This window comes from Hydra vulgaris, chromosome 01 (assembly GCF_038396675.1).
Source record: "Hydra vulgaris chromosome 01, alternate assembly HydraT2T_AEP".
NCBI lineage: Eukaryota > Metazoa > Cnidaria > Hydrozoa > Anthoathecata > Hydridae > Hydra > Hydra vulgaris.
This window is the reverse complement of record NC_088920.1, coordinates 22,609,078-22,636,267: the sequence shown is the minus strand read 5'-3', so window position 1 is coordinate 22,636,267 and position 27,190 is coordinate 22,609,078. Positions and strand designations below refer to the sequence as shown.

General features: G+C 28.6%; 1 protein-coding gene across 1 annotated transcript in view; it reads left to right on the top strand.

Moving 5' to 3' along the window:
- The first annotated feature begins 336 nt into the window (after positions 1-336).
- LOC136074243 (uncharacterized) overlaps positions 337-27,190 on the top strand; it is a 49,852-nt gene continuing 22,998 nt past the window's right edge. Inside the window, exons 1-2 of the mRNA XM_065786549.1 lie at positions 337-379; positions 23,405-23,458. Coding sequence (XP_065642621.1) covers positions 337-379; positions 23,405-23,458 — 97 coding nt within the window. The remainder of the gene's footprint in view (positions 380-23,404; positions 23,459-27,190) is intronic.

Here is a 27,190-nt window from a genome sequence, read left to right as displayed (position 1 = left end):
CTAATAACCAACAATTTAAAAAGACCTCTTCAAGCAAAAGAAAAAAAATGGCAAAGCAGATTATTTTTGGTCAGTCTGGCATATGTTTAAATGATGAAAGCTCTAATGAAATTGATTTTGGAGTAAATATACTTGATAATGAAAGTGAAATTGTTTCTGGAGATTTTTTAATTGTCAAGTTGGCTGGAAAGAAATGCTCTAGATTTTATGTAGCAGAAGTTTTAGAAGTTGTTGGTATAGTTTACAAAATTAAGTATCTTAAGAAATCAGGAGACTTTTGTAACAAGTTTATAAGAGAAGATGATTCTTTATGATTTGGAACTTAAGGATATTATTATGAAACTTCCACCACCAAGTATTGGTCATGGTTCATCTAAGCGTCAGTATCTTATGTTTGCAATAGTTAATATATTTTACTCTTTTATCATCGTATTTTTTGTTGTCATCATTAAGATATTTTCTATAAAAAGCGTTATGATCATATGTAAATGAATATAGACCGCCAGCTAACATAAGTTATAAAAATATATTTTTGCTCTTTTCTTATCTAAAATAATAAAAATAACTGTATATATTAGAAAATATGTTTTGTACAATTAAATCGCGTTTAAAGTTTTGGACCTTAATCCTAATTATTTCATGTAAGTAGCATCTAACTAAAGAAAATATGTGACTTTATCTAAATAGTTATAATAACTGATTTTATTGAAAAAAATTAGTAATACTGAGTATCGTAACTTTAATACACAAGTCTTTGCAAGATTGTAAGGATTGATTTTTCTAGTTTTTTTTTAGACAATTAGGCTTGATTACAAAATAATTAGATTTTTTTTATTGATATAAGATGGACCAAAAGTTTCTATATAATATATAACAAGCTAAAATATTAAAAAGGGTTCAAACATTGCATGATTTTTTAATAATAACATTTTGGTCAAAGGAACAACGCGCATCGGTCAAAGGTACAACGTACGTGTTGTACCTTTGACCAATAGACTTCTTTTTTTAAAACGCGGGAAAAAGATACTTCTTGGTCAAATGAAAAAAAAGTTCTAAGTATAATTTTTGGGCAAAATATAAGAGAATATTATAAAGTTTGAATGGTTTGGATTTACTCAATAGGCTACGCAAAAAACGCCTTAAAGCAAAAAGTGGTCAAAGGTACAAGAGGTTCCTCTATTTCTGAAAAGCTACATATAACAAATAAAACTGAGCTTAAAGTTGACTCAATTATTTTTAAAATAACATTGTTTTTAATTATATGGGTTAATGTTCAAGAAATAGTCGTTATTAAAAAATGAATACCACATAAAAATAGTTGAATAAACTTCCATTTAAATCAGTGAATTTGTATATATATCATGGATAGATTATGAGCATGAGTATCTATAACTAGGACAATCCTTATAAAAAGATATTCGGTGACGTTGTCTATCACAGCATCATTGTCGGCTCTGGTACAGAAGGGCTAGCTGTTATTTCTGAAAAAGTTAAAATAAAAAAAAAACTGAACTTAATTTTGAAATGCGTGATATTGGTAAATTTGGTCTTTTCTTAATTTAACATCATAATTAAGTAACTCCTATATTATTTAATACACTTTTCAATAAAACTAATCAAGTGTACCCTACAAAATTTTTAAATTACAACTATGAGCAACCTAAAATGCACTATTTGGTTACAAAACTTTCTATTGCCATCAGAGGTCCTAAATTATAGAACACTTTATTAAATAACCAGTTGAAAAATTGTTCTCTACTTTCTCTTCAAACAAAAACTTATACAAAAATTTCTTTACGATGTTAATGAATTAAATTCTTTTTAAGATTTTTTTTTTTTTAATTTTTAATTTTTTTTTTCTTTTTAACAGCTATCTTATTAACTGGTTTTAATTTAAATTTTCTTTAAATTATTCTGTTAACTTATTATTAGTTTTTATTATTTATATATTATATTAGGTGTAATTATTTGTATTTTTTTATTTTTGCGACTTTATTTTGATTATAGATTTTTTTTTATTTATTTGTATTTATTTTTTATATGGTACAAAGTAATTTTATGCTTACATTTTAATGATTGTACACGCGTGCTGTTGAAAGCACGTCGGGGCGTAGTGATAAGGCAAATATTGTCTACTTTTTGCCCTGGTCATGTAGATTTTATTTATATAAAACGGCATTGTATTCTTTTTTTAATGACGAAATAAATAAATATTACCATAAAAAAAAAAAAAAATTGGGGGTGAACTCATTTGTCAAAAATCAGTTGATATGGAATGGATACCAACCACAATTATGAAAAATGATCTGGATTAAAATATATGTTGCATTTAAGATCTATGACATGTAGTATTTTCCACCTATATCCAATGTAGGATTTACCATATAAAACCCACGTGGGATTTAACATACGAAACCCACATGGGACAAAATAATAATCCCCATATGGGTTACATATGGTAAAAACTCACGTGTATCCCATATGGGATTTACCATGTGGGATTTACCATATGAGACCCACATGGGACAAAATAATAATCCCCACATGGGTCACATATGGAAAAAATCCACGCGTATCCCATGTGCATTTTTTCACTAGGATAGATGCAATAAAAATGGAAAAAACAATTTTAGCGTCGTCGATGCCTGTTGGAAAAAAAAAATTATTTTTTTCTTAGTGTAAAAGTTCAATACTTGTTTGCTATAGGTGAGCTAAAAGGGGGTAAAAAAGGGCTACTGATTTTGTTTGGTCTTTAAAGACTTATTCTATTGATTCAGTTGAGCAAGAAATAGATCAACCAGCCGTTATTTAGGTTGGTGCGGTGGCAAACGCCCCCTCACTTATGATCATAGATGCACCATTAAGGGGTCGTCTATAAAGTACGTACGCCAAAAATTTTGAAATTTTACCCTCCCCCTCCCCCCTGTTGCCATGAGTACTTTTATTTCCCAACCCCACCCAACCCTCCACCCCCCATAAAAAGTACGTACGTTTCTCAAATACTCCTCCCCCCCCCCCCTCAACTTTTTTTTCTCAATAAAAACGTTTATTTAAAAAAAAAAAGGCGGAGGGTACCTTAGATACTTTATACGACCCCAAAGCCCTTTGTTTGCGCATTTTAAAAACGTCTTCAAGTATATATGCAAATAATAATTAAAATAAATTTAAAATACTGCAAAGTAAACTGTGTATTTGGCCGAGAGGTTAATGCGGTGGAATAAACGATGGAATGCGGTGGAATAGACGATGGAATGCGGTGGAATAGACGATGCGGTGGAATAGAGATCCCGGTTCGATTCTTGCTAAAATCCATGTCAAACTTTTTTTTTGTTTTAATAACGAATCAAATATAAATAAACTATACTTAAGGCGGACGTTTTTTTCACGTTTTTTTTAGTAAGTAAAAAACGAGTCTTACTCACAGCGAACGGCGCTGCTAAAACCTGTTTTTTGTCGACTCAAAAAATAGGTCTTACTCAGGGCCAGTATATAAAGGGTGGCATGTGTGCATGGGCCCCCGCAGGATTTTTTGATGTTCCAGATAGAACACTTTCACACATCGTGCAAACTTAAGTTTGTTAATATGCCAAATGAGGTGGCCTTGCAAAAAATTAGGATCGCAAAGGCCTAGGAACTAAAAGCCCTAAAACGTTTGCCTCCCCCTTCCATGCCCAAACGTGAAGGAAATATGTAGCAAAATTTTAACTTTACCATCTAAAACTAAATTTAAATTTATCGACAGATTTTATTTTTTGTAGAAAAATATTGTAAATTACAAAAAGTTATGACCATGCAAAATTTACACCCCTCTCATTTCGGGGGTCGGAAAATTTGCATGGTCATAACTTTTGTAATTTACAATAGTTTTCTACAAAAATTAAAATCTGTTATTAAATTTAAATTTAGTTATTGATGGTAAAGTTGAAAATTTTACTACATTAGTGCCCTCACGTATGGGCAGGGGAGGGTAAGCGTTTTAGGGCTTTTTGTTCACAGGCCTCCGCCATCCCTCATTTGGCATAGGTATAAACAAACTTAAGTTCGGAGTTTGCACAATGTGTGAAAGAGTTCTATCTGAAACATCAAAAAACTCTGAGGGCGCTCATACATGCGTGTGCATAAAGGATAACTATACCCTCTACTCCATATATCATACGTCTTTTTATGTTGGCAAACTAGAATCTTTAGTCAAAATGTAACTTATCTATTGATTAGCTGGTTAATTGTGATAAATAGAAAATCGAAGTACGTACTTTTAAATTGAACCCTCCCCGTCCCCCCCCGCCCTCATACGCTTTCGTACGCTTTTTGAAGACCTCCCCCCTCCCCCGAATGAGCGTACGTACTTTATGGACGACCCCTAATGTATCTTTTAATCTAGTAAAATATGTTATACCTCTAAATATTATTTGATATTGTAGTTTTAAAACATTATCAACCATCTGCTATGAGTTTTACATTTCTCCCATATTTGGATCTACCAAATATGGTAGATATGGTATGGATCTTGCTTGAATTTATTTTTTTTAATTTTATAATTTTTTTTCAGTTTATTATTTAAATTTTGAAAACAGTAATTGTATTATTTTATCTTTATTTTTAGGTTGGGTGGAGGGGGCGTACGCACCCCTTATACTACGGAAAGGGCATACACCCCTTCCGTAATATAAACGCCACTTGTATATGTAAAACCTTGTACAACATAATTTTTATTGTATTTTATTTTACTCATTTTATTGAAGATATAAATATAAATAAAATCACGTCATTTTTGATACTAGGGTGTATCAAACCATCACTACCACACCCACTTCTAGCGTCAACATACACCTTACATATTTTAGTGGTTTAGTATAAGTTTATAACAACTTTTTGTATATTTATTTTGCTAATGTCTTAGAAAAGACTTTTTTTCTTAAAAAAATGTTTAGTTTCATACGGGTAAAGTGGTAGTTTATTGCCCCCTCTGTCTATCCGATACGCCCGTTGTTTAAAACTTAACACAAATTTTTCGCCCACTCTTACATCTATCTTTTGATACCAAGATATTACTATTTCGATACAAATTGACAAAGTTATGACAATTTAAGTGAAGTAAAACATAATTTTGACCTCAGTTTCTTCAACAAATCTATAAATCGAAAAATCGGTACTTAAACCGTCATAACTTTTGAACAAATTGTTCGATTTTGATAATTCTTTTTACCATTAAAATACTGTATTCATCTTCTTTCAAATCATTTATAATATTATGGTATTCAAACAATTTGACATTTTTATCCACAAACCTATATATTGAGTTAGAAACTAACTTTTATTAAATAAAAAGGCAGACATTCAGAAATGTTAAAACTCACTTTGTAACCAGCATAAAATGATAAAAATGTGAACAGCAAAAATATAGCTCATGCAAATACATTTTTACTTGTGAAAATATGCCTTAAAAATGCCTTGTGAAAATATGCCTCGGAGGAAAATCAATCAAACAAAAGTTTCCCGAGATTATAAGTAACCATTTTAAAACAATGAGCCACGTTTAACTTAGAAGTTATAACTTAAAGACTAGGAATAAATGTACCGCTCCGCATCTAGTGTTATCTTTTATACTTATGATCTAACCGGTTTTTAATAAAATCCACCACAATAAATTTATATTATACCATGTTACTACAGAAGTAGCCAAAATATTATTTCACTTCTAAAAAGTCTATTTATTGCAGAAAATTTATGATAAATAAAAAACTGGCTCTGTAAGAGCCAATTTTAAAAAAACTACCTCTGTAGTAACATGGACTATTCAATAAATATTTACGGAGACACAACAACAATGATCCACACTTTTTTTTTTCTTTTCTTGATTTTTAATTTACAAAATGTTTCATTTATTTGATAATATGCAAAAAATTGAGGAAATATGGAAATTATTGCATGTGGGTTTTTTTACTCCTGAAAATCCCGCACTTAAAAAGGCAAATTTTAAAAAATTTGAAATAAACATTTTTTTATTAACTAATGCTAACTTGTTTCGGTTTAAAAATATTTAAACTATAAAAATTGAAAATTTTTTTCAAAAAAGTAAAATCCTATTTCCGCTTTGCCACGCTTAGTGTGCGGTTAGTGAAGAAAGGCTTTCTCTCTTCGCTATTTTGACTACTTGCTTAGTTAATTGTCGAATATGCAAACAACAACAACTAAGTTAGTTCCATGACTTAAAAACACGTGATATAAAAGTAGACTTTAAGCAATTGGATTAGCAACATAGGAGAAAAGACAAGCAGGAGGAGATCTCATACAACAATATAGGCGAAATAAATTGGTACAAAAATCTACAATCGGGATCATCTTTAATTTGTTCAGATCCGGCTTTTACGGTACGGGGCAACAAATAAAGAGTTGAAAGAGAATAAGTACAGTGAAGGGACCAGAATTTTTTTTATTGGGGGGGGGGGGGAGAAAATGGGTAGAAGGGAATGTTGATACCAAAACTAAAAAAAAAAGTTCTTTAAATTTACGAGAGACTCTAAATTAATAAAAAAATTTTGATTCTGGTGGATGCATACCCCCATCCCTTCTCCCGGATCCGTCACTGAATATGTACCATCACATTAACATAGATGTAACTTCTTTACCTACCTAGTAAAATTGTTGAAGCAATTTGATAAAATATTTTGTAAACTTGTGTTCTTAATTGTGTTGGCTGTCTACAACATGATGCATGTATCGTATTCCACAAAATATTTTAACTTTTTAAATCTTTTTTTTTATTTTTGCACTTATAAATATTACTATTACGTCTGAAGCACGTGTTTAAGACGTCTAAAACTTGTCTTGTGCCAACTGGGGAGATACTGTGGTATATAGAGCTTCATATGCTTAAGAAGCCGATAACTGAATTTTTTAAGAGAGTTCACAAAGTTAAATTTTTACAAAAAGAATGATACTCATTAGAATTAATTACCAGAAGAGCTTGTATCTGTACAGATGTCTGAACAGATAAAAATTGAAATAAACATCAACATTGCATAAAAATTGAAATAAACTTTAAAAGCTTTTACTATATAAGCTGTTCATTAAGTAAGTCTACAAAATAGAGGGAGGAGCAAGAGCTGAAAATTTTTGACAATTTTTGACAAATGGGAAGGGTAGGACAAGAAAATTTGACTTAAACCTTAACATTCAATCTTCAGTATTTTAATGACACCAACTATATTTCTACTTTTTTGTTACTGTGTTGTGCTTTAAAAATACATCACTCATTCAGAAATATTTTCTGTTTTTGTTGGTCTGCTGAAAATAAATAAAGATTTATGAAAGTACATAATCTCCATTGTATTTTTACTATACTACCTTATACCAGGGGTTGGAAACCTGCAGCTCGCAAGCATATTTTATGTTAAAATTTTGATATTAAAATGAGGCTCTCCATTTCTATGCACAAATACTATTATAATATTGAAATCAGGAGCTCTTTAAAAACTGAAAATTTTTTATAAATCATCAACTTTGACTCTTCTGTCTTAAAAGGTTGCCAGCCCCCAATTTATACAAACTATCAAATGCATTATTTTGTTATACTAGATTTAATCTATTATAAATCGTTTGCTTTCAATGTGAAACTGTGTTAGGTCTAAAGATAAAGTAAGGAGGACATGGACACATCACGGATTGTGAGTCTGCACTGTACATAAATTAAGACAAATGTTTAACATTATCAAGAGCTAGGGCTGTTTACGGGTACACGTGTACCCGCCCTTTGGTTACAACCTAGGTAACATTATCGAATGCTACCCGTTATCCCAAATTACCATCAAAGTTTTAATGTCTCATTGTTCTTTTAAATTCAGTGACTGGAACAATTTTTTTATTGTTAACTAAATGTAGTTTTTTTTCATTCTATATTTTATTTTTCTTAAGATAGGGGGAGGGGGTAGGGATAATTAAATGTTGACGTAATATTATAAGGGGAGAGGGTTGACTAATAATATTTTTTAAAATTATTATAAATAAACAAGTGATAATTTTTAATTTAAAAAAATATTCTTGATACAAAACATGTTGCAAAATTTTATCAGGTAATTAAAAAAAAAAAGTGATTAAAAACAGTTAACCTTGTAAATACATATATACAACGGCGTAGAAAGAATTTTTTGGTGTTCGAGATAGGTAACTTCCAGACATGGAGCAAACTCCAAACATTTATATGTTTATACTTATTTCAAATATTGAGGGTTTGCAAAAAATTGCGCTGATTGGAGGCTGGGAACAAAAAAGCCCCAAAAATTTCGCCCCGCCTGCCCCAAACGTGAGAGCAACAAGTTGATGAAGTATTTTTTGTACTATTCTTAACTAGACTTATATTCATCGATAAATTTTAAGTTTCATAGTATTATCTATTAGCGTTTAAAAATTATTACCATATAAAATATGCAACCCCCTCAAATTGAGGGGGGTTTAAACTTTATATGGTCATAATTTTTGAACGCTAAAATATTTTAAAATGAAATCTAAAATTTATCGATGAATATAAGTCTAGTTAAGAATAGTATAAAAAATACTTCATCAACTTGTTGCTCTCACGTTTAAGGCAGGGGGGGCGAAAGTTTTGGGGCTTTTTTGTTCCCAGCCTCCAATCAGCGCAATTTTTTGCAAACCCTCAATATTTGAAATAAGTATAAACATATAAATGTTTGGAGTTTGCTCCATGTCTGGAAGTTACCTATCTCGAACACCAAAAAATTCTTTCTACGCCTCTGTATATATATATATATATTGGTGTAAGGAGGAAAAGGAGGTTAAAGAAAAGGGGGAAAGGGGGAGGGAGGGTAAGCTATCAAAACGCGGCACTTGTTTACCCCCCTTTATTAACAACTTAACAACTTAATATTGATTTTTAAATATTTATATTTTTTATCGCTTCTAACATTAGACATTTTTGCAAGAACTGACTAAAAAGGTCAAATAACAGAAGTCCATATCTATAAACAATAAATGTACAGCCATAATTTATAAAAATAATAAATAGTGGGGAAAATAAAAGGGGGGAAGCAAACAGGTAAGCTTAAAGTGCATATGCTGTTAGCAGATGTTTATCTGCATCGGTAAATGTATGATAATTTTTCTTAATTTGTAATACTGTCTTTTGTAAAAACGCAGTAAGTATTTTTATTATGTACAATATTGGATTGATGTTTTTAATATGACTTATTTCAGTGTGTACGTGTTATTCTAACATAATCGTATATATTAGTGCTGACTTCTATCTAAATTTCTTTGCTTCCTATTATTATTAATATTTTTAGTTTGTTTTATGTAAAAATTTTGTTGAATTTAGAAAATTATGTAAAATACTTTTACCATGCTAGTGTCTTATAGTTGGATAAAGATGGTTATCACTGTTGGGATTTTGATGTGTGTTTGTGCATATTTATTTTTATTCTCATCATTTGAAATGACTTCAGATGCAAAGAGAATTCAAGCTCCAGAAGGTTTAAAAATAAATGGTAGAAATATTTTTTACAGCTCCTTTTTCAAAAGAAGAACTAAATATGATAGGTGAGTTGTAATTTGATGACTTGAGGTATGAAAGAAAGTTGAAATATATGGAAAAAACTTCAAGCTCTCGTCGAAAATGGATTGTAAATTGTAGGCCAACATTTGATGAATTACTCAAAGCATTTTCGCCACTTAAAGATCTAGGCATGCACGTAAGAATAAAAATCATTATATTATCATTTAAACTTTTGTCCAAAAAATATTAAATTATTAGATCACAAAAATTAGATATTATGTATTTTAAAAAAAGTTGGAAACAAATAAAACCACATCTTTTAACTTTGTGCTTCACCATCAAATTTGGCAAAAGACAAATTTGATGGTGAAGCACATTCTGGATGAGCTTGATATGCAAGATAGCCCTTCCATATAATAAAATTAAAAATAATAAAATTAAATAACATGTCCAAGTGTATTTGATACATAAATTATTCTAATAATTTATAAATTGTTAAAATGATTTCATTAAAAAAATTATTATTATTTTTTAATTTAGGAATTGAAAGGGATTTTGCATTATTATTGCTGCCATTTATAATTAAAGTACCAGCAAAGAATAAAGGTTGCGCATTAGCTGCAGAAGTTGCAGAACATTTTACTCAATTTTATCCGGTATATTCAAATAATAGATTTCAATTAGATATATTAAATATACTATTATGTTTATAGTATTATGCATAATAGTATATATTAAATAACTTAACATATTAATAATATCGTTGTAAGTTATTAAATATATTAGTGCTTAGCTGTATGTGCTAATATTTATATTTTGTATCAAAATTACATTTTTAATGATTTTAATTCATTTTCTGCATATAAATAGGCATCAGTTCCTTTGGAAATTGTGATTTAAAATCTTACTCACAAGCATCCAATAATTATAGCTTTGGGCAGTGTTTGCCAGTTATTTATTGTTGTAGAGTGTTGAGCGATTACAGTCAACAAATCTTTATCTTATGCTGTGGAAATTCTAATAACTTTTTTTTTAATGAACATGGAGTATACTGAACAATGCAGCCACATATTATACTTTTTATAACATTCTGTGTTAGGTTGTCAAGATGAAATGCATCTATCGTGGAAGCTGTGATTTGTCGCTTTATCTGCGGCAAGAACTCAATAATCTATTTTAAATGTTGAAATAGTTATATTTTTGTCTATTAGTTGTTAAATTGCTAAAAATTAGGCGTAAATTTGTATATATATATATATATACTTGTGAATATATTGACTTTCTGAAAACCTAATATCGCTTTTACGCTTAAACCGAGCGTAAAAGATTTTGAATTATAAAGAATATTCGCTCTCTTCACGCAAAATACCTGAACTACTTCGTGGCGTATGGAACCAGACAAACATTCAGGTGAAATTCAGGTTTAGGCTTAAGTATAATACTTTTACTAACACAGTTCAGTTTAAGTTAAAATCCTGAACCAGTTCAGGTTCAGGTATTTTACCTGAATGTTCATTTGGTTTCATACGACACGAAATAATTCAGGTATTTTGCCTGAAATTTCCGTCAATTTACCATTTTTTCAGTCAAAACCATTTTTTATAATTATTATTTCTTGATGTCTGGTACACACTTGTGACCCGTTGGTTACAAGTGTGTACCAGTTTAGTTAGTTACCGGTTTTTTAATAACGCTCTCCTCCAAGCATGTAAAAAAAAAAAGTTTTACAGTTATATATTTATCCTTTTTATAAATGATTTCATCTGTAGAATATTATATATTGAGATTAAGTACAATTAGTGTAAACTTTTAAAACTAATTTCATTTTTGTCTTTCAAATTTTTGCTAATTTCTATACTAAGGTACTTTTATGAAATTAAGAATTCCTCTGAATTCCAAAGTTTCATTTTAAAGTATAGAAGTTAAAATATATTATTTGACTGATGTCATCATAAATAAGATTTTCATTGTTATTATTTTCGGCCTGTTCATAACAGAGGCTGATTAAAGAACTTGGAGCCCATAGGCTGAAGTTTCTACGCCCTAGCGCCCCTCCTCCAGTTTTTGTTTTGTTTTTCTTTCTTTTTTCTTGCGGCGCCCCATGGCCTCATGTCGCCCATAGGCTATAGCCTATGTTAGTCTTAGCCTAAAACCGCCTTTGGTTCATAAACAATGTCACACTAAGTTTAAATATATAAGGGGGAATTCAACAATTTACGAACAGGCCCTTATTGCTGCCGCTTTGTTTTTGTAAATTATTGTCACTCAATTTATTAAAATAGATTGTTTTTAATACTTTAGAAACTTAATTTTTCATTGGGTTAACATTACGTCGGGCCACTACTTAACTTTATATAATTTATATAAATTAACTTATTGGCGCTAGGTTCAGTGTTACAAATGAAATCATTTGTTTATCGGGTCAACGTTCATACTGTAGTTTTTTACTTACCTAACCTAACCTAACTAAAATATCATTCGTCTTTAATTATAACTGTTTAGCAATAACTAATTTTTAGTTTAATTAATTTTACTGATGGCGCTTTAGTTTATTATCCTCTTGTTGCTTGTCTTATAGAAATCAATGAATTGCATATTCCCCCAAGCAGTCTTTTGGGTGCAATTGACAAATATTTAGAAACAAATTGCCTAGATTTTAATTTATTCAAATATATATAAGTCTTAGATGGGAAAAGGGTATTAAACTAACCAACCATCCCCTCCCTCATTTGATATTCACCGAATATCAAATGAGGGATGGGATAATTCCGTGCATTTTAACAATTTTTTGCTAAAAGTTCACGAAATTAGTGAACTTTTAGCAAAAAATTGCAAAAACTCGGAGATATATTTTATTTTAAAATAATGTTACATCACCTACAAGAGGGAAAAGAAAGTTGATAATATAGCTTAAAATATCTTAAAATGTCGTATGGGAGAGTCTGAAAAGAGCCAAAAATTATCACGTTTTATTTAAATAGTCCCAAGGTTCTTTTAAAAATGATGTTTTTATTATGAAAATTGTCCGATTAGGGTTGTTCAAATAATACGCAACACTTTTTTTTGGCCTTTCTAGACTCCCTCTTTCCCATGTAACATTTTGTGGCACCTCCTGTATGTGACGTGACATTATTTTTGAACAAAATATATTTCCGAGTATACATTTTTTTTGTAAAAGTCTCAGTTTTAATAAGAATTAACTTTTTTTGTCACGCCACACTCAAACTAACCCTCTTCTCCCCTACGTGATATTTGGTGACACTTTTTAATGTTTCCCCAAATATCTCTCTCCTCCCCCTCCCCCACCTTAAGACTGTCACAGCCACATTTAAACGTATTATATAAAGCCGTAATATGTAAAATTAATTAATTAAAAATTTAACTAAAATAATACTAAATTAACTTTTTTTTCATTATTAATAAATTATATAAAAACATATTTATTTTATTTTTTTATTTATTTCGTCATTAAAAAAAAAAGAGTAAAATGCCGTGTTATATAAATAAAATCTACATGATTGGGGCTAAATGAAGACAATATTTGCCTTATCACTACCCGACTTACTTTCATGAGCAAGCGTATACAACCATTAAAATGTAAACATTAAATTATTTTGTACCATTTAAAAATTATAATCAAATATTTATAAGTATGTTAAGCTCAGTTACTAATCTATAATCATAAGAAAATCGTAAAAAAAATAATCTCACCTTAAAACTAAATATAAGTTAATAGGATAGTTTAAAGAAAATTTAAATTAGAGACAAGTTAATAAGATAGTTATTAGAAAAGATTGCTAATGTATGGTATGTTGCCTCTATATGGCTAATTGCTATATAGTGGCAACATACCCGGGCTAGCAAATACAAGTTCAGTTCACTAAGGAGCTGACCAAGAGTAAGTGAATTTAGGAAAAACGAAGTAAACTAGAGTGAAAGTCAGAGGAAGTTGAGTTAGAAAGTTAGCATAGAGAAAGCTTAGAGACAGATATTGCACGAGATGTTAGAATATACAATTCATACTACACACATAATTGGCTTAAGCAATTTAATGTGCACTTAATGTCACGTCGATTTATTATATTAAGATAATTTTCAAAAACAGTATTTGAAAAAACTTATGATGGTGGTAATAGTTTCATCTATGATTGTGGTAGTAGTGTTAATAGTGGTAATAGTTTTATCACCCAAAAATTACAAACAAATAACATTTTTTATTTGAAATCAGCATATTTAATTTGTCTTAAAAAACCACCAAGTTAACAAGATTTCCCACATTCATTTTTTATTTGTTTATCAGTGTAATTAATGTGTATAATTAATAATTAACGTACTTCCTTCTGTTATTTGTTTTTTTATATAAAAAGCCCCATTTTAAATTAAAATCTAAGTTATGGTAAGAAAAGAAGCAAAAGAAGTATTTACAGATTGAATCACGAGAAGAAGTGGTAGTAATTATTTTTGTTAAAGATTTTAACATGAGAAGAAGTGGTAAAAATAAAGAAGTCGTTTTAATTCAACATTTAAAGATTGAATCACGAGAAGAAGTGATAGTAATAACTTTTGTTAAAGATTGTAACACGACAAGAAGTGGTAAAAGTATTCCTATACCAAGTACCAAGATTGAAATTGTAAGTTTTTTATTTTAATATTTTTTGAGGATGTTTATGTGTTAAATATTGGCATGGCCGACGACACGGTTTTCAATAAAATAAAATAAAAAGGGGGGTGGGGAGCGGAACACTCCAATATTAAAAAAAAAATCTTTAATTTCTAACTTAATTTTCTAGTTAAATCTTTAATTTCTAAGTTTCACACACAAAAAGTTCCTTCACTAATAAGGAAAATTTAAAAAAAAAACTCTAATTAGGGTTGTTGACCCAGGCGGCAAATTTTATTAGTACTACTTTGTTTATAAAGTGTTAAAGCTGAAGTTTGTTAAAAGCTCCTAATTTTTTTCAGATATTCATTAATTTTAGGTTTGCCGCTATCTTTTGGTAATGAAAAAATAACTTTGAAGTGCTTTAAATATACATTATTAGATCTTTAAAAAAAGTGCATTAAAAATTTTTTTTTTTTTAAATCCGCTTTTTTTAATATCCTCACTTTGATTCAATTTTTAAGTGAATAAAACTTATCGAATTTTTGAATAATTTTTTTCAAGTGACTTTTTACATTAAATTTGAATATTATTTATTCATGCCAGCTTTAGATTTTTTTCCTTTTTTATATTATCACTTACCGGTTTTTAAAAAAACTTTACACGAAATTACTCGAAAATACATTAAAAACGTCTGACTATTGTAAATGTTTAAATAACTATGGAATAACTTTTCCTAAGTCTAACAAGTGCCCTTAAAATAATTTTCCAAATTAAATATCAAAAACAAAAAAATAAACAATTTTTTCCAGTTTTAAATTATTCTACCCCACATGGAAAATAGCTTTTAATTATTTTTTCATTGTAGTTTATCCCTTTGTTTTCTACTTTACCGTAACCGTTTTATGGCTGCTATTATATAGCATAGTACAATTTTCTCCAATAATCTTATAATGTTTGCAAGTTATGACTATGTAAAATTTCCGCCATGCCAAAATGAGAGTTCTACTGAATTTAGTGCCAATAAAGCGACGATAATAATTAGAGTATTTAGTGAAACAATATTATTATTTTAATTTTAGTTATTCATTTGACAAAGTGGTATTTTTGAAAGTTGTGTAATATTTTAGATAATGTCTACACATATTTGGAATGAAATTAAAAAAAATAACAACGACTGTGCTGATTTTTTAAAAGAGAGATTTTCGAATTATAGAAAGTTGATTTTTCTTAAACGTATTTCATGGTGACTTAGCATTTAATCGAATTACGGAGGTTTTCGAATTAAGATTGTACTGTAGTGAAAAGCGTCGAATATCTAAAAATAACCACAACAAAAACCAAATAAATAGGGATTCGAAAAACTCAAATCATTTTTTAATTTTCCGATTTGATTCGAAATTTCGACGTTTCGCAGGGGCCAAATTGCTAGTTTCACTTCATTAACAAAGTGAAGATGAAAATGCGTATAAAACTACGAAATAACTCATTATAAAACCGAAATAACTCATTATAAAACACCTATTAATGATTATACTGTTCAAAATTAATGTCTACTTATTTACATTTATTAAAACTAACTTTTAGACATCTTAACAACGTTTCAGACCCGGCCGGTCTGAAACGAAGCCGACTTATTGATTGTATTAGATGATTGCGTCAAGTTGTCTTGTAACCTAACAAATAAAATAAATAGTTAAAAAATAATTTTTAAAATAAATCCAAATTGATGCAATTGTAATATAAATAATTTAACAATATAATAAGTCTGAATAATAATTCATTATTTAGAATAATCAAGGCGAATGATCAGGATATAAAAAGGTGAGTTTCTTTATTTATTATAAAATATGTTCTTAGTTTATATAATTTACATGCATAATTTAGACCATAACAAGTTTAAAAATATTAAAAAACTATTTTATAAATGTTGATAAATTTTATTATTCAATTCCAAAACAATTTTAAGATTCTAACGAACCCAGATTGATAGTTGTTCAATAGGAAGCTCGATAGAAGGAGGGGCAAATATTCAGAAACCATCTATTAGTATGCTAATTGTGTTCTAATTAATAAACCAAAGAACCGATAATTATTTTTAAATGTTCATTATTACAGCATTATATTCAATTGGTTTTAAATAACCAACATTACACTATTCTCTTTTCTAAAATTTTACTGTGAAATCAGTTAGTTACAGAATAAAACAACTTAAATGATAAAAATGTAGTATTTTAATAGCTTTTAGATATTGAAGCACATACACCTCTCTTTCAATGTTTTAACTTTTAATGTCAAAGATTTAATAACTCATTATCTAATATGTACTTTTAAATTAAACCAAAAATTACCTTTAAAGATGTTGTTAACGTTTCTCTAATTTTTCATGTCTAAATACATAGTTGATGATTTAAAAGGTAAAAATCTGGCAGAAATTTAACTATTAGAATCCTTTCTAAAAGTGCATAAAGTAGCTCATGTCACAAACACTGAAAAGAAATAAACAAATTTAACAATTTAACACAATTGATTTAAATAAGTAATGCAATTTTCGGAAAGTCTTTAATAAACTAATTGAGAAAATACTTTTTATAGTAAACTATAAGAGTGAAAACATCGCATAAAAACTACAAATAAATATATCACTTGCTACTGTACTTGTTATTGTTTTTTTTTCCGCCCAAGTTTTTGGTAAGAACCTAGGCCAATAATTTAGAAATTTTAACACCCCTTTTAAGTAAAAAGTATGTACGCTTTTAAAGTGCGTACTTTTTAGTGGGAAGGAATTACTTTTAAGTTTTGAAGTAAGTTTTTATTAAGAAAAAAATTTTATAAATAATTTTTAAATTATTTAAAATAAATTTTAAATTAGAGAGTGTGTCTTTTAAAGTTGATCATAACCCCCTCCCCCATCCATTACTTCATTGAACGCGTTTTGCAGATCTTTCCTCTCCCTAATCTGCCTAAGATACTTTATACGACCCCAAAGCTACTAGTTTCGGCACTAGACTTCAACTTTAAAGACAAATATGTCTTCATATACATATTATAAATACGTAAATAATATAAATTTTTATAAAGTTAATTTACTAGCTGACTTTTAAGTGTGTATTGCCCAGAGGTTAATGCGAGCAATCCCATGTTAGACTAACAGTCAACTTATGATTGACTTTTTATTTATAAAAACCACAGTTTACTTTTATTTTTGAAATTTTTTTTTAATAACAAATCAATTTAAAAAAATTTTACTATGGGCGGACATTTTTTCAGGCACCCTTCATTAGTAAGTCCGTAAAAAACGAGTCTTAGTGATTGCCCATAAATTACAAAACGCTAAATTTAACTAAGAGATAAAGTAAAAAACCAAAAGTTTTTCCTTGCAGAGTCTTCAATTAAACTAAAAATAAAAATAGTCCTTTAGGTTCAGTGAAAAACAACATAGCAAATGATCTTCTACTTCGATTTTTAAACAAGTTTAGCGTTGCGTAATTTATGGACGATCCCTTACGCAAGATGAATAATATTGAAAACAAGCCTGAAACCCAGAGTTAAGCTAGGCTACCCCATACCCCCTATTTGGGGAGGAGGGCGAGAAAATTTAGGAGACTTTTTTCAAATTTAAGTAGCTTTTTTTTAGCAATACTATGTGGAAAATTTTTTAAAAATTTTGGTACCCTAGTGACCTGTTTTTTTTTGGGCCTCTAACCCATTAGCCACGGCACAGTTAAAACTTATGTTTTGCAGACTCAAAAAATGGGCTGCTTGAAATACAAGTCCACCTTACTCAGGGCCAGTATATATGAGGTGGTACGCGTATGCAGAGTGGAACACGTTTTACCCTCGACTCCCCTACATTTGTGCATTTAACTAGGAAGTTCACGCCTCCTTCCTACCATGAAGCAAATATATGTCCAGAGTTCGTTTCGAACCTGGATCTCCTGCTTCTAAAGCAAGCGATCTAACCACAGCACCACGGCTGCACAAATCGATAAATATGATACGATATGGTTTTTCTTTTCTTTAAAGTTGTTAATTATTTAAAAATATTTAGCTAGTAACAAGTACTTGTTAATTGTGATGAATTAGAAAAACGAACGTAACTAAGGAATTTTATTTTAATTTGCGCGTGCGTACTTTTAAAATAAACCCTCCCCCATGCACTTTTGTACGCTATTTGAAGACTATTATTCTCCCTATAATTGTACGTACTTTATGGACGAACCTAGATGCTGCGAAACATTGGTAAATATCAAATAGAACACAACGAAAACAACAATGAAGGTACGGTTTCTGTTGCCTTTGTTGGGCTACGCAAGAGTTACGAAGGTTTGGTGAATACGCACCCAGGTGCCCCAAATAAAAGGGGGTAGAAAAAAGGTGACATGGGCCAAAATGATCTTTATAATTTTCTTTCACAATTAACTAATAGTATTGCTAATAGTTAAAAATAAAACGGAAAACAGTTCTAAAACTCTAAAAAAAATATACATACAAAGATTTTTTAGCCCTATTTTTTTACCTCATTGGGGCACCTGAAGAGTATTATTTTTTATTTTTTATTTTAATTTTATAATTTTAAACAAAATGGCAACATTTTATTGCTATAACATATGCATGTCTTGTTTATTTTTTTTTCACTTTTCATTTTAAATAATCGTAAAATCTATTACCAGTGCAGATGCACTGACAATAAGCCCTCGAATATTGCTATTACCAGTGCGCCAATCATATTGCGATAATTTCATCACACGGATATTTTAAACACGTGACTATTCCGTTCTGTTTATGTTTTTGTTTGAATTGGATTCTAAATTTATGTTGTACGTTTAACTTAAACTTTAAGTTGTACAAATAAGTTAATTTCTATAAGAGTAATAATTATATAGATAAATATATTTTTGATTTGATTTGATTTTTAATATTACTATTATCACTAAATAAGTTCAAAAAAGTTTGCTGTGAATCAATAAACTTAAGGCAATAGACAGCAATTTATATTTTATAAGCATTAAAGAACTGTATTAAATAATAAAATCCATTCATATTTAAATTAACTTAATGGTTTTCCTGACTGGCATTTAATCTCTAAAATCAATCTAAAACAAAAAAAAAAAGAACAAGTAAAAAAAAAAAAGAAAACCTGCATGCGAATATCTCTTCTATTGTGACAATAGCCTTATCAGCAATTAACTTTTTATTATGACTAGCAATAGTTTCTTTACTATCTATCCTTAATGGATGATAATTCGTTAAAGCGAACTTATTAACTGCATTCATACAACTTTGAAAATCAGGGAAAGTATCTCCTAACTTTAAATTTGCGGCCATTTTTAAAAACAAGTATTAACAAATGATTTTGCCATGGAAATTTATTTAATTTCAGTTAAAATACGCGCGTGTCACATGCCTAAAATAAGGTGATATGATTGGTGCACTGGTAATAGCAATTTTTACCGGTTTATTATCAGTGTATATGCACTGGTAATAGCACTTTGCTGCATCTGCACTGGTAATAGATTTTACGGCTTAAAAAATAAAGATAGAAATAGATTTGCGGACGTAAAGGGACATTACATAACATGACTTGTTATGGAAACTTGCTCGAACCTAATAGTCAATTAATGGGTGTGTTGTAATGTTGGAGTTAAGATTTAAAATAAAGTATTGTAAATTTTCATTCTTTTCCAAGATTTCATTTTTTGCATTTGATATCTAAGGAAAGTTGAATTAAACAAGCATGCTCGCTTTTTAATATTAATAGATCAACTACCGATAGTTGTTTGTTTCCAATAAACATATTAATAATATAATGTTTATTGGAAACAAATATATATAATAATATTATATATTATTATATAATATATAAATATATATAATATTATTATAATATATTTTAAACATAATATTATGTGTGAGTATACTTAATGCAAAATTTGAAATAAGAAATTTTTAATAATTATTTATAAATATTTAATTTTGTTATGTTGTGCAATTTTTTTTTTCAATACTAAATTGCAATTGCGCAATTTAGTACACACACGTTTTAAAACGTGTGCTATTAGTTGAAAGTTAAAACTTAGTAGCTGGATTTTGCCACATTTAAATTAAATTTTTAAAAATGGTTTGTTAAGCTGACTCTCAACAGCATTACAACTCTCAACAGGGTGATTTTTTGTCATAAAAAATTCTGTCATAGAAAATTCCTTTTTTTTAATAAAATCGAATTGCAAATTAGTATTATATTGAATTAAAGAAGTTCTAAAAATTTTATTGTTTAATAATATTTTGTTAATGAGAAAAAGTGTTTTTTAAAGTTTAACAAGAGCCATATTGCCTAAAAAGCTAAAAGTAAAATAATTTGAACATTATCAAAATCCATCTTGAAATTTTTTTTTAGTTTTTAAGGTCCTTCAAGATGATCTAACAGTTTTATCACTTATAGTATTTAGCCAGCAAGTTCTTACTATAAATAAATTCTTTTAATTCTTTTTAAAGGCATTTAAAAAGTTTTTCAAGTCAAATAGATTTTATTTCATTTTTATTTACAAACGAAATTGAAATCAAGTTTAAAATAGTTTGATTGTAGATAAATCATACAAATTCTCTAGGAGATTTTACCTTTCAAGTACCTCCAATTTTAACTTCAAAATACCTCTAAGTGCCCAAAATTTTAAAAAATGACTTTTGTTTAAAATAATTATTTGGTTTTATCTCAAGATTGCTAAACTGACTGATAACATATTTCCTTTTAAAATTGATACTTCAAACATTGATTAAACTCTCAATTGCATTTGTGTACAAATGCTATCAAATACTGCATTTGTATGACTTATTTTGTATTACAACGAGATTTGTCTTGCATTTTTATTTACAAAATTACATAATCTTTGATCTCTTCAGCAGCATCTGCTTAACTTTTCTTTTTTCTATGATTGGAAAGTCTGTTGATTTCAATTCTTTTCTTCTGCACTTGTGGTAAATTTACTTATATCCTTTACTCCTCTGATATGAGTCCTTAAACTTATAAGCCCTTTTTCTATTTATTCTTTTGAAACTATATCATTTTATACATTTTTGCATTGTATATATTCATTGTAAACTATTGTTAGAATTTCAGGCTTGGCCAGGAAGAAAAGTTGACCATGGCTCTTAATAAGTTTGAAAATGTGTATACATTTTAAAAATGTGCTAAATTATTATTTTAATATAACTATAAAGAAACTTAAAAAGAAAAACTGATTGTAAAAAAAGTAAATAAATTTTTGTAAGAAAAATAACAAGATATAAAATAAAAATAACTTATACTGAAACTAAAATGAAAAAAAAATAAATTAAAACTTATCTAAAATAAATAATAAGCTATAACTATAAAATTATTCATATTACGTATAAAATAAATAACTTTGAATTGTTTATCTTTACCTAGGGCTTGTCCATAAAGTACGTACGCTTTTATTTTATGCTGTAGTGGTGTTGTGGTAAAGCGCTCGCATCATAACTGAGAGGTTATAGAGTTGAGAGAGGGTTCAAACCATAAATAAGTAGCCTCTTCGTCTGTTGTGGCCTTCTCGGCCTTGAAGAGGTGAATTAACTGAAAAAAAAAAAAATTCAAACCTCACCCTTCGCATTTTACTACATGCTTTTTTGTGTACCCTCCACCCTCCTAAAAGAACCTACGCTTTTAACCTACCTACCTAACATTTTATGACATTTTTAAAAATTTTGTCTCATTACTTTTATAATTGACCCTCTTCCCCCTATCTCATATACGCCATTTGCAGACCTCCTCTCCCTTATAACTTGGTTGTTAAAAGAAGCATCTTTTTTTGATGACTATTTAGTTTTACAACAACTTTTCACAATATCCATTATTTATAATTAGAATTTTTTTAAACTTGTTTGAGGGGGAAAAAAAAGATTTTTTAATTACTTCATAATAACCACTATCTTTTTACCAATTGTTCAATGAATCTTTGTTGTTACAAATTGAATTTGAGTTTTTCTATTTCAATTGTCAGATAGAACAAAGAAGCTTATAAATTGATTCTTGGTGACTCTTGCTCAATGGCATGTTTTATCAAATAACACCTCACATCAATTTGTTACAATTCTTTATTGTAACAATTCTAGTTTAAGTTTTTCTTTTTTTCTCAGATAGAAAAAAGATGGTAGTGAATTGGTTTCTGGTAATTCTAGCTCAGGGGCATGTTTTATTGAATAATATCACACATCATTTTCAATTTGTGACCATAAGTCAGGATCATTTTCAATTATTTGAACTTGAACAATTATTTTAAATTTGTCTTGAAAGCTTGTATGCATGTCTCACAGTTGTGTTAAAAGCTTTGATAAATTCAACACTTCTGTGCCAGTAATACACAATAGTATATCTTGCATAGATTGCATTTTCTCTCTCATCATTACTTCTATCTTTGTACTTAAATACTGGAAAAATATTATGGATCCGATGTCTCTTTTATGCAATCTTTTAATAACCATTTCTGAAAACTTTTGTTAAGGACTTATTGTAGTTTTTTATCTTTTATTGTAAATTTGAAAATTTTACTCTCTAGGGATCGTCCATATGTTGTGCAATATTTAGTTTATTTAAAAAAATAGAATTTGGAGATCTTAAGCACTTTTACACACAATTTTCAGTTAACATAACAAATGATTTCGAGTTCAATACTTTGATTTCTTTTTGTTACATTAACTTTTTAATAAATAATTTTTTAGTTTTTATTTTACTTTTTTCATTAAATTTTAGAATTAAAATAATACATTTGATATAAAATAAGTGAGATATTCTAAACATTCAAATAAACTGTTAAAAGTTGATTTTCATATGTTAAGCGAAACAAACATATGTTTTGATTATAATTTGAATTACTAAAAATTTTAAAGCAAAATTTTTTTGATATTAGCTATTTTGATTAGATTTGAATTTCAAATATTTTTTCCATTTTTTATTGCCCTTAAAAATTGTGTATTTAACAAATCATTAAGAATGTAGAGTAGTTAAACAGCATGTTCTAGAAGTAAAAAAGTAAAACAATGTATTCTAAAAGTAAATAAAACAGCGACTTTATAAGCAATTAAAACTAGAACAACTTTTTTAGAAAATTTAGTTTTAACAGATTGAGCAAAATGATCACATGCTTATAATAAGGTTTCATAAAAATGCAACTATACTATGGGCCTGTACATATTACCTTAATTTTTTTTTTTTAATGAAAATATTTTCTTGGTGTTTGTATATTGACTTTTTATAAGTTTATTGTCCTGATTATTTTAAGGCTTCTTCAACAAAATGGGAAATTATCTATTTTGGGGCTCAGTTAAAAAAAAAGGTATATTTTTTTTTTTAGTTTTTTTTATTTGTTTACTTTATTTTAATGATTTTAGTTTAAAACTTTAAATTATTAATTTGGGAAACGATATAGCAGCAAAATCCTTAAAATTAGTAAATAACAAGAATTTTTCACACAAATCTATTCAGGATCAGGGGTGGATAAAGCTAGTTTTCTTTTTACTCTTGAACTCTGCAGCCCTAATAACACATTTTTCTGTAAATATTAAAGTGTAGTCTTTCAGAGTATTTTTTTAGTAACAAAAGAAACTGCTTGGGGGATTTTCAGGGCCTTAAAAAAAATGGGAGTTTATTTTTTGCATCCGGGTGTAATTTAATGCATTAATACATTACAGTTTTATAAAAATGATAAATAATGTATTACTAAGTACAAAGTTTAAAGAAATTTTTTTTATTTAGTTTTGCAAACAATTAGAAGCAAAAAAATTAATATAATTTTAAATTTGTTGCAAATAATACTTCGTACAATGAATCAATTAAAGTTAAACATGAAACTACGTTTTTCAAATTTACAGCCAAATTATAATTGTAAAATAAATTCAAACTACAAACAAATCAGTGTTTTTTAACAGGGCAAGTTTGCATTAATTGTTTTGAACAAATCACCCTTTTATAAAACATTCATGTCTGACCTATAGAGGATATTTATCATAAATAATAAACACATCCTTTTTTTGTTGTTGTCATAAACTCTTATTGTTAAAAGCATAATACTCCCTACATTATTTTTATCTTTAATGAAAAAAATATCATTACAATCAAAAGATTATTTTAACAAGATCAGGTTTTAAAATGTCAATCAAATACTTAGACACACTAAGATATCACTAAGACACTAAGACATACTTAGATACATACTTCAAGTATCTTGAACTTAGATCAAGTATCGTGAACTTAGATTACTCTTTTTAATATACATGAACAATCTTCCAGATATTCTCACATCTAAGGTGGCATTATTTGCTGATAATACTACCATTTTTTCTTCTCTTGATAAGAAGCCAACACTCTTTAATCGCTTGGAGGGACATTTGAGCTTAAAAAGGATTTCACTTCTGCTACAGCATGGGGCTCACAGAGGCTGGTGAACTTTAATTCAGATAAAACCCAGTTTTTTTCAACTAATCATTACCACAATAATTCCTATATTAATGAATGGTTATGTACTTAATGAGTCATCTACCCTTCATCTTCTAGGATTAACTCTTCTGATCTTTCTTGAAAACCATATATCTAATCCTTTGCAAAATCAGCATCTGCTAAGGTTGCATCTCTTTATTATGCCTGCCATTTGCTTAATTCGGATTCTATTCTTTATCTCTATAAATCTCAAATCCGTCCTTGTATGGAATACTGTTGCCATATCTGGGGCAATCTTCTAATGATGCCCTTTTTCTTTTAGATAAGGTGCAAAAGTACATTGTTAGATGGAACTGCTCTCGCAGCCAAACTCCAACCATTATTACATTGCCTTAATGTTGCTTCTCTTTCTCTTTTCTACAAATAAAATAATGGGCAATGCACTGAAGTGGTATTGTCTCTTGTACCATCTACTAAAATTCATTCTCATGTTACTCGTCATTCAATCAAGTCTCATCCTTTTCCTGTGACTATTTCTATTTTCTCAATCAGAAAAGTTGTTAGCTCAAGATTTCCCTTCTGAAGGCGCAAAAAACAAACAGCTTTTCTATTCTCTTTGTGGTCTTTAGCTTTGTTAGGCATTTTTGCAACTTATATGTTCTAGTGTGTTGTGAAAATTATTTATTTTTTGAAATGTATGGTTTTTCCCAGAAATTTTTTGAAAAAAACGCCACAAAAAAAAGACATTATTTTAAGGTATTTGTTTTGATAATGATAAAAACAACCAAAATAATTTTCAAACACTTTTGGGGAAAACATATAGAAAGGATTTTAAGTTTTCACTTAAAATCACTTCTAGATGTTTTTCCCATAACCAAGTTAAGTAATAAGTTCTGTATAAATGCAAAATCCCCTGTCATTTTGAAAATTTTTAGGCCTATTAGCTTCAAACTTTAAAATCAAAATGTCTTTCTATGATGTAATAGTTTGATTTCCCAATTTATATCTAAATGTTCTACAATATATGGGCTATCATCCCTTACAAGGGTTTTCTAGGGACATAAGATTAATCATGGTTTGAGAACTCAGTGACCTCAAAATTAGAAGGTAGCATTTTTTTGATCCTCTTTTTCATCAATTGATATTTAAATACAGATAACTCATTCTTAACCCATCCTATATGAAAAGCAATTTTCTAAAAGTCCATTTTTCAAAAAAATGATTCGCCTGACAATTAGTTTTTTGTTTTTTTCTCAAAACAGTAAAAATGTGAATTAGCGCCTGTTAGAAAAACGCTCTTCATATTGTTAGACAAAAATGCATGTAAAAAGGCTTACTTTATTATGAACGAAATTTCTGTGCAACAAGTTCAGGCTGGATACAAAAGAAGAATTCAATATTTCACTATTAAATATTATTACAAATTGAACAGGGTTCAGATTTTGTTGATTTTCACACCACATAAAGATTTTAATAAAGAGAAAATTTTGAAAAATAATCAAAGTTAATAAATTTAAAAGATGTTGTTATGAGAAAACTGTTAATGGAAATTACACGAAGAAAAGATTATGAAAGAAAAGCAATACAACTATAAGAAAACATAACTGTTGGTTAAACTGAGATGTTATTTATTATTTTAATTATTATTTTAACCCAAAATGCTGAACCCAAGAACTTATATCTAAAGTGGATATCTTTATAATAACTTTGTTTTTATTATTATTTTGTGGTTTATAGTTATATATTGATAAACTGTTTGTATTGATCTATCCAAAATAGTATTTTTATAATGGATAATTATATTTTGATATGTTGGAATTTATTTTGGCTTAAAATTTTAAATATATATATAAAATTTGTTTGTTTTTTGCATTTAACCAATTAAAATAGAATCAGATGGTGATGAAGGAAGTGATAATTCACAACTTCCAGTAGCAGTAGAAAAAAAAGAACACGAAGAAGATACTGTAGATACCCATGAAGTATCTACACCTGGTAACTTTTATATATATTTATTAATATGTTATATAATAACTTTGTTTTTAATATTGTTTTTTGGTCTATCATTTAGCTTCTCTACTTGACTTATGTCTTATTTCTGATTCTAGTCAGTGTTCAGTTTCTCCAGATTCACCCTTAGGGGCTTCTGATCATGGTTTGATTTTTTGAAACTATTACTTCATTTTTCTTCATCACCCGAATTCCTTTATTGTTGTACCTTTCACAACTACCTTGAAGCTGACTGGGACTCTTTCCATGTTTTTCTTCTGATGGCCTTTAGGTAGAAATTTTTAGTCTTCCTACTGATTAATGTCATTCTTATATAGCTTTTTGGATTTAAGCTGTCATGGAATCATGTTAATAATGTCATTCTTATATAACTTTTTGGATTTAAGCTGTCATAGAATCATGTTTTGGATTTAAGCTGTCATGGAATCTTTTAACGATTCCAAGTCAAGCCTCTCTCTCTTCTTCATGGTTTTTTCTCTTATTGTGCTGCTGCACAATGAGAGAAAAAACTTGTCTATCTATAGTGATTTTTTGCTTAGACTCTTCTACAGCTTGTGGTCCAGTAAACATACCTTTAACAGTTTTGAAGAAATTTTGAAAAGGTGTTTTGAAAAGATGTTAT